We start from the raw sequence: 9,602 nt of genomic DNA on the forward strand, positions 1-9,602 counted from the left end.
GTCCTCTTTTGGAAGGCCAAACAAAGTAGTTTCGCTTCCACAACGAAACACACAGTGTCTCCACAACATGGCCGCGGTGGCAGCAAGAATACTACAGCGAGAATAAAAGTTACGCCTTCTTTCTTTGCGTGAACATTTGGGCAGCATTATGCAAATCTTCCCACATTGAGACATAGACATGTGGGGCGTGTTAGAACGAGCCGTTTTAGGTAGGCGTGGTTGACTCTTAACTTTTATAAAGAATATCTCTTTGGATTTGAGATTTTAGTCTTTGCAACTTTACAGATCTTCTTTATGCACCAAGAGCTTGTAACACTCCAAAGAGAAAGGAAAAATTTAAATCGCATCATATGACCCCGTTAACATTTTAACCCATACATAGGCTTGGGAATCCAAAATCTAATCCAATTCTGGAATAGGATGCTTTTAAGGTCAGGAATCGTCTAGTTGTTATAAAATTTACATTTTGATTCCTCTTATCGATTCCTTTGTGCGCATTTTAATATGACTTTAAACCATTCAAGCACAAGAAGACTCATGCACTGCTTTCTGTCCTGCACACATAGGAGCATAGCCATCATTTCAGAAATGAGGGGGACAGAAATGTAAAAAAACAAAACAAAAAAAAAACGTTTGACTTTTGTCTAATTGACAGGCTTCATTTTTTCTTATGTATTTTAATTGGATAAGAAATCAAATACACTGCTGGATGATAACCAGTAATTTGTATTCTATAATATTTTTTCTGTATTTTCCTAATAATTGGTTTATACAAACACATAAGGCAGAATAGTTTCTATACTGTATTAAATGTTATGTCAATTAGCACTGCATTATTCGTATACTATATTTATTATCTCGAAATTACCTTTTTTAGCTACAGCAATAGCGGGATGCCTTTGTCCGTATTAGGGATTTCCTGCACGTCATAAGTTATTACTTCTACTAGGTGGTTTTGGACTTTCTGTGGGAGAGGCCCTCGGCTTCGAGTATGAATGAAACATGCACTGCATGAGAGTGTTTAGCGCTCCATAATGTTCATATCATCTCGTTTTGGATATGAATAAATCGTCCGGTCATACATAGACTATCTAGTTTCTTCGCCCATGTGCACACACATCCAAAGCACACACACAGAAAAAGTGATTTTAAATGCATCTGATTGACAGATAAATCATGGTTGATCAGCCAGATGCACGTAAAATGCATGCGCTCTTATTTCAGTGTTGTTGTTAATGTTGAGGTTATTTTAGCCTCTACATTTAGTTTAACTGCACTGTCAAAGAGGGCGATTTTTACCATTCAACTGAACTATGTGCATGTATTTTAGACACTTGCATTGTTCTTGCTCCATCCATGCAACAACTGCGTCCTTCTATCAACCGAGTTTCTATTTACTTATACTGCTGTGTAATATCGACAGTATGACCCATTTCAGGAGCTGACAAAATTACCATTTAAAATCAGAGCATAGCTCACATTCACTAAAATACTGAAACGCTAATGATGCTGATTCAAAACGACAACGCCGTGATTGACAGTCAAAGCAAAGCGCGGTTTGAACGCCCCCCCCAGCTGAATTGGACGTTTTGATTGGTTTTACACCCGAGTCAGACCTGTCTGTTATTGGCTGAAGCGCACCCCAGAAGTTTGAAAAGTGCCCGTCAAATGCCGCCTTTGTCCATTTTTTTTTTTTTTGTACTTTGTACTTTCGGTAAAAAATAAATGTAGCGAAGTTGAATACTTTACTTTTATTCTACTCAAGTAAAAGTAAAAGTACCACAATTTAATTATACTCAAGAAAGTAGAAAAAATTTACTCAAGTACTGTAACGAAAGTGTTTGTAATTAGTTACTTTCCACCTCTAGCGAATGATCCCTTTAGCATAAGACTAAAATGACACTAGACACACTAAAAGGACATCAGAATAGTACCTGAATGCAGCTAGGTATTCTGCATCTCCCATTGGAGGACTCAGGCCTCCTGACCATGCCACGTTTACATTATAGCCTTCCCCTCTATCAGATCCTACCTGTAACACATACATATAGCTTCAATTTACATACAGACATAGTAATCTGACACTTATGAATGCACAGTCATGCTCAAATCTCAAACACACTCACTAGTTTCATAAAGTGATGTACACAAAACTAACCCTGGTGGGTTGTCCATTTCCAAGGAAGAAAGAACCATTGTCATAGCGATGCAGGGATATATAAAGGACACTAGGATCAGTGTAGAATATCTCCTCAGTTCCATAACCATGATGAACATCCTGACAAAAGTGCAGAGTGCAATGATTAATGATGAAAAAAAACACACAAACCTTTTGGAAACTTTATTCATTTCATACAAATAGGGAAAAAATGGCTGAAGGTGAAATTTTTAAAGGGGTCATATGATGCGATTTCAAGTTTTCCTTTCTCTTTGGAGTGTTACAAGCCGTTCGTGAATAGATAAGATCCCTAAAGTTGCATAGACTAAAGTCTCAAACCCAAAGAGATATTCTTTATAAAAGTTAAGACTCGTCCATGCCCTCCTAAAATGCTTCGTTTAAACACGCCCCCACATGTCTACGTCACTGTGTGGGAAGATTTGCATAACACCGCCCAAATGTTCACGCAAAGAAAGAAGGCGTAACTTTGATTCTTGCTGTAGTATTGTTACCACCGTCCCCATGTCGTGGAGACGCTGTGTGTTTTGTTGTGTAAGCGAAACTACTTTGTATGGCCTTCCAAAAGAGGACACAACTAGACATCAGTAGTTAAATTGTATTTACAACACCGTTCCAGAACAGTTCAAACCAAATATTCAGATGTGTGCAAAGCTTACACTTATTCTAAGTTAGATCCACTATTGTATGCTGTTGCCGTATGGCAACATATCATAAAGTACCTTAAAATAATATTTTTTTCCAAATTTTTTTTTTACAGCACTTCAAGTTAAGCCATTCTTAGAAAAGAAAAAGAGTCAAATATTTTTTTCTATAGGTCTATCATAATGCGTGCGGTAGAGGGTTAAACCGCATAAACACATTTCATTACACCAAATACACAAAATAATGTTAGTTTTTAGCAACGTTATATGACCCCTTTAATGTTTGTGCCTCTAGCATATCAGAATCATAAAGAGCTTTATTTCCAGGTATGAGGAATTTGTATTGGTGACAGAAGCTTCCACAGCACAAACAGATTACAGTGACAAGACAGACAGTAAAAATAGAATAAGTAAATAGGAAATAATAATATACAACAAATATTGAAAAAAAATATACAATATACAAAAATATACAATAGATGGTATTTGTGTACAGGTATATGTACAAATGCAAGGAAATGTGAATAAGAAGTATGGTGTGTTAAATAAATAAATGTATAAATAGTGTTGTGTATTGCAGGTTTATTGCCAAGTTAACTGTTCATGAGATGGACTGAGGGAAGAAACTGTTCTTATGCCTGGCTGTTCTGGTGCTCAGTGCTCTGTAGCGCCGATCAGATGGCAACAGTTCAAAGAGGAAGTGTGCTGGGTGTGAGGGGTCCAGAATGATTTTGCCAGCCCTTTTACTCACTCTGGATGAGTGAGGAGGGTTGTACCAGTGATTCGTTCAGCAGTCTGGCCTAGAAGCTTCCACAGCACAAACAGATTACAGTGACAAGACAGACAGTAAAAATAGAATAAGTAAATAGGAAATAATAATATACAACAAATATTGAAAAAAAATATACAATATACAAAAATATACAATAGATGGTATTTGTGTACAGGTATATGTACAAATGCAAGGAAATGTGAATAAGAAGTATGGTGTGTTAAATAAATAAATGTATAAATAGTGTTGTGTATTGCAGGTTTATTGCCAAGTTAACTGTTCATGAGATGGACTGAGGGAAGAAACTGTTCTTATGCCTGGCTGTTCTGGTGCTCAGTGCTCTGTAGCGCCGATCAGATGGCAACAGTTCAAAGAGGAAGTGTGCTGGGTGTGAGGGGTCCAGAATGATTTTGCCAGCCCTTTTACTCACTCTGGATGAGTGCAGTTCTTGGAGAGTGGGGAGGGTTGTGACAGTGATTCGCTCAGCAGTCCGGACTATCCGGTCCAATCTTCCAAGGTCTGATTTGGTAGCTGAGCTGAACCAGACAGTTATTGAAGTGCAGAGGATGGATTCCATGACTCCAGAGTAGGAACTTCCTCAGCTGGTGAAGGAAGTACAGCCTCTGCTGGGCCTTTTTGACAATGGAGTCTATGTGGAATTCCCACTTGAGGTCCTGAGATACGGTGGTGCCCAGGAACTTGAATGACTCCCCTGTTGCCACAGTGCTGTTCATGATGGTGAGTGGGGGGAGTGCAGGGGGGTTCCTCCTGAAGTCCACTATCATCTCCACTGTTTTGAGCGTGTTCAGCTCCAGGCTGTTATAACTGCACCATACAGCCAACTCTTTAACCTCCTGTCTGTAAGCAGACTTGTCACCGTCCTATATGAGGCCGATAAGTGTGGTGTCGTCTGCAAACTTCAAGAGCTTGACAGAGGGGTCTTTAAAGATGCAATTGTTGGTGTATAGGGAGAAGAGCAGTGGGGAGAGAACACATCCCTGAGGGGCACCAGTGCTGAATGAGAATTTTACCAGCCTCACTACCTGCTGCCTGTCTATCAGGAAGTTGGTGATCCACTGACTGATGGAGGTAGGCACAGAGAGCTGAGTTAATTTGGACAGGAGGATGTTTGGGATGATAGTGTTGAAGGCCGAGCTGAAGTCCACGAACCAGATCCTCACATAAGTCCCTGGTCTGTCCAGATGTTGCAGGATGTAGTGCAGTCCCATGTTGACTGCATCATCCATAGACCTGTTTGCTCGGTAAGCAAACTTCAGGGGATCCAGTAATGTCCTTTAAGTAGGCCAACACCAGTCTCTCAAACGACTTCGTGACCACAGACGTCAGCGCGACAGGTCGGGAGTCATTTAGTCCCTGTATTGATGGAAAACTGTTTTTTCAGCTTTTCTGATCTCCCTATTCAGTGTGTATTTGGCCTGTTTGTACAAGGATCTTTTAAAAACTGTTTGCTCGGTAAGCAAACTGCAGGGGGTCCAGTAAGGATCCGGTAATGTCCTTCAGGTGGGCAGCACCAGTCTTTCAAATGACTTCATGACCACAGACGTTGAAGCAACAGGTTTGTAGTCATTCAGATCGATGATTTTGAGTTTCTTTGGGATGGGGATGATGGTGGAGGCTATGAAGCAGGAAGGGACTTCGCACAGCTCCAGTGATCTGTTGAAGATCTGTGTGAAGATAGGGGCCAGCTGGACAGCACAGGATTTCAGACAGGCTGGTGTAACACCGTCTGGGCAGTGTTGCCAACTCTCACAAGATAAATAAACAACCACAGCTTCAAAAACAAGCCCAATATTATTATATTATTTATTATCATCAATATTATTTATTATCAATAAATAAGCCTGCAACATAGTAAACTGAAACTGAAACGCAAAGACAGAAGTTATTTTACAAAAATCAACAAGACATGTACACACTATCCTCCGATCACCTGCGTGCAGAATAGTTTTGGAGATGGTAAAGGAGAATAAGACAAGAGCACTAAGGGGGAGATTTAATATAGCCACATATTTATAATAAAATTAACTCGAACCATATGTATCTGCTATTAGTATTACTGCTTGCTTATTTGTTGATTTAATGATTAATGCATTATAAAAAATATTTTACAAATTGAATTAGGTCCCTTTCCTATCCTGCACCGTTCACCTGCTCCCATGTTTCCTCAGGTTTTCCTAACAAGCAACCATATTTTTTAAATAAGCCCAAAAAAACACAACCCGCAACCCGTGATTTTTTTTTTACGCGACTTAAAAAAAAAAAAAAAAAAACGGGCCAAAGTCGGGTAAAATACACAGACTTGGCAACTGCATCTGGGCCTGGTGCTTTTCTTGTCTTCTTTTTCCAGAAGACCTGATGCACATCCCTTTCACAGACCAGAAGTGCAGGAGTGGGGGAGAAGGGGGTTGCTGGAGGTGTTAATAGATCCAAGGAGAGAAGGTCAGAATGGGTGTGGGGTGTGAGACAGGGTTTTTCAAACCTGCAATAGAACTCATTCAAATCATTGGCCAGTTGTCGATTCAACACAGTGCTGGGGAATGGTGTCTTGCAATTGATGTCTTTCAGTCCTCTCTATAGTGCAATTAATTAAATTGTAGTAGACACCCCAACCAGATGCCAATATTGTATCTAAACTTTACGTTCCTCAATATAATTTTTTGTTATAGTTTACAAGTTTAAATATTACACTTGTACTGCTGGTCTGAAAAACTGCACTTTGACTTTTCTTGTGATATTCCTTAAATATAAATATGAACAGTGGAGCCCAAAGGTCTAAGACCACTAGTGAAAAAGGTTCTCAAACATATTTAATTAAAAATTTTGCATTGAAAAAACAATATTTGAGCTGCATGAAGTTTGTGTAAATAAATCCCAATGATGATGTTATTCAGCATGATTTGAGAATGATACAAATCTTGTACTTCAATGGAAACTAGAACATCCAACCAGAAAGCTCATTGACACAAACTGACTTATTTGATTAGTGACTTAGAAATTGTGCAGAAACATTTCATTATTTCGTAAGTTTTTTTTTTTTTTTTTTTAACACTCAATTCAAACCTGCAATAGAACTCATTCAAATCATTGGCCAGTTGTCGATTCAACACAGTGCTGGGGAATGGTGTCTTGCAATTGATGTCTTTCAGTCCTCTCCACACTGATGCAGGGTCATTGGCTGGTTTCTCAGCTTTTCGGAGTAGTTTCTCTTAGCCACTCTGATCTTCTTTATCAGTGTGTATTTGGCCTGTTTATACAAGACTCTGTCCCCACTCCATATAAATTCTATCTATCCCCACTCCATATAAATTCTAACTTAAAAAAAAAAGTTAATGGGCATATTATGGTCAATACCCTTTATCAGTATTTGCAAATGCATGTAAGTGATGAAATATATCTAAGGCAAATACTGTGTGTGTGTGTGTGTGTGTGTGTGTGTGTGTGTGTGTGTCTTACCCAATCTACTATAAGGATCTTTTTAACGTTTAATCGCTCCTGAAGCTGTTTAGCAGCAATGGCCACAGAATTAAAGATACTGGAACCACTGTAAGAGAGAGAGAATGAGAGAGAAAAAAAAATATGGAAAAAAAACATAGCAATACACAGCATTATTTACCTGCATACACTACCATTGAAAAGTTTAGATTTTGTAAGCTGTTTTTTATGTTTTTCAAAGAAGTCTCTTTTGCTCACCAAGGCTGCATTCATTTGATAATACAGTAAAACAATAATATTGTGAAATATTATTACAATTTTTTATAACAATTCTATTTTAATATATTTTTAAAATGTAATTTATTCCTGTGATTTCAAAGCTGAATTTTCAGCAGCCATTACTCCAATCTTTACTGTCACATGATCCTTCAGAAATCATGTTATGCTGATTAAAACATTTTTTTTTAATCAATTTGAAAACAGTTGTCCTGCTTACAATAGAATAGAATAAAATAAAATATAATTTTTGTAACAATGTAAAAGTCTTTACTGTCACTTTTGACCAATTTAATGCATCTTTGTGGAATAAAAGTATTCATTGCTGAACATCCTGTTATTTCATGTTGGATCGAAAAACGTGTCTGCAGATGTATTAAGTGAAACTCACTATGTTTGAGAATGTGATACATGGTGTCCTGGAGGTGTCACTACAGCAAACCCATTCTGAGGATGAGTCAGAAAAAGGAGTTAGAATCTGAACTGGTCAATGCTCTGTGGTTATAGGAGAAGGAATTGTGGACTATGGGATTCTCACCCTTAGCTCTCCTCCAGCCACACGCAGAGCCAGCTCGATCACATTGCCGACTGCCATCTTCAGTATTGCTGCACTGCAGGAACTATTCAATACTGTATCAAGGTCTGTTTGACTTCGATATGGTATGGAAGCTGTACTTTCTGAGAACCCAGAGTATGAACAAATAAGCTGTTCTGAATGGACTGACAATAGTTCCTCAAACGTGGCCGGCCTGCCTTTAACCCACTAAGAGACAAGCACACACACACACATGGAAGTAAATTCTCACCACTGCAATAATATTTAGAGCTTTATGAGCTGTTCAGCATTGTTTACCTTACACTGACTCCTGAGGCCACACTCCTGCAATCTTGACCAGATACTCGTAATTTTGCCAGCATACCCAGTATGAAAGTTAGTCCCATCTCCACAGTTACACTCATGCTGCAGCATCTTATAGTCCAACACCAAACCTACACACACAAATATACTTTAAAATAAACATGAATATATATTAGGGCTGCAGAGTTACCGTGTTAATATAAAAGTTAATATTGTGTCATATTTTAGACACAATACTGTTTTTGCTCAATTTTGCAAAAGAAAATATTACGTATAAAGCCACAGCAGAACATAATATTATTTTATAAGGCTACTTTTTGAAAGATTTTCTCATTGAACTCAATAATGATTTTAAATGATCTTTTGGGGGTAATTTCTCAGTCAAATTTGATGTGCGATTCATTCGATTAATTAATCGCCACATTGTGTAATTATATATATATATATATATATATATTCCTCCTACCTGTAGTATTTGCTTTTCTCCTGACATCCCGGGCTAGAGGTGAGGAAAAATGTAAAGGCAGACTTCTTTTAAAGGTGTCTGGAGAGGAATGCATACGCGCAAGGTTCCGGTGATACATTCTGTTTTGTTCATCACAGCAATCACTGTTGTGCAGTACTCCCAGTCGATTACTGCGACAGTTTTCATGCAGTGTTTGGGACCGTATGCATAAGTCCTCTCTTGCTCTTCCTCTGTCTCTTCTCAGCACTCCAGAAGGCACGGGCCGCACCATGTGAAAAGGTACCTTACAATGATCCTCTGAACAAGACCTCTGTGTGTTTGCTTGCAAATGTGCATTTGTCTCAGTGTGTTGCTGGAATGTCTGCTGTTGGTACATGGGGTGTGTAATCATAACAGTCTGAGTGTGGATGTGCTGAATAAAAGAAGGTGCCGACTGGGATTTGCTCAAAGGCCTATGAGACATCACTGTCCATTGCCCAGGAACTGGGAGAGACAAAATTAAATAGCAAATTACGCTTTTTTTTGTTGTCATTTTTGGTCTCAAGATTAGTGAATGTGTGTTACCTGCAACAACAGGTGGAGACAAGGTTAAGACGGGCTGTGCATATCTATTCCAGAGCATGGGGTTCTGCATGCCAATGCGTAGAGGAGATTCATCCTGAAGAAAAGTAGAATAATGTAGCTGCAATCAGGAATGAGCAAGGTTCAGGTTGAACGTAGCATTAAAACAATTCTTAAACAATTGCAATGGACCCTTAACCCTTTTCACACTTGCGTGTTTGGAACATGGAAGTAAACTATAGTATAGTAAATTGTTGGAGCATAGCAAATATTTGTTTTGCATTCCCATTTATTCAAATACCAAAAAACAAAAAACTAAAAACAGGGTTCCCACTCTTTCATGAACACCAGATTCAAGGACTTTCAAGGACTTTTTAAAGCACCATTTATTTTAT

At 38.5% G+C, this 9,602-nt stretch overlaps 1 protein-coding gene across 1 annotated transcript in view; it reads right to left on the bottom strand.

Annotated features, from left to right (window-relative positions):
* The window catches only part of LOC107667325 (histone deacetylase 7-like), a 17,296-nt gene that overhangs the window by 4,360 nt on the left and 3,334 nt on the right, over positions 1-9,602 (bottom strand). Inside the window, exons 6-13 of the mRNA XM_016458954.1 lie at positions 9,211-9,304; positions 8,647-9,129; positions 8,175-8,311; positions 7,860-8,084; positions 7,713-7,768; positions 7,067-7,154; positions 2,159-2,278; positions 1,935-2,032 (exon numbers count right to left, since the gene is read on the bottom strand). Coding sequence (XP_016314440.1) covers positions 1,935-2,032; positions 2,159-2,278; positions 7,067-7,154; positions 7,713-7,768; positions 7,860-8,084; positions 8,175-8,311; positions 8,647-9,129; positions 9,211-9,304 — 1,301 coding nt within the window. The remainder of the gene's footprint in view (positions 1-1,934; positions 2,033-2,158; positions 2,279-7,066; positions 7,155-7,712; positions 7,769-7,859; positions 8,085-8,174; positions 8,312-8,646; positions 9,130-9,210; positions 9,305-9,602) is intronic.

This window comes from Sinocyclocheilus anshuiensis, unplaced genomic scaffold (genome assembly GCF_001515605.1).
Source record: "Sinocyclocheilus anshuiensis isolate Anshui unplaced genomic scaffold, SAMN03320099.WGS_v1.1 scaffold964, whole genome shotgun sequence".
In the NCBI taxonomy this organism is placed as follows: Eukaryota; Metazoa; Chordata; class Actinopteri; order Cypriniformes; family Cyprinidae; genus Sinocyclocheilus; species Sinocyclocheilus anshuiensis.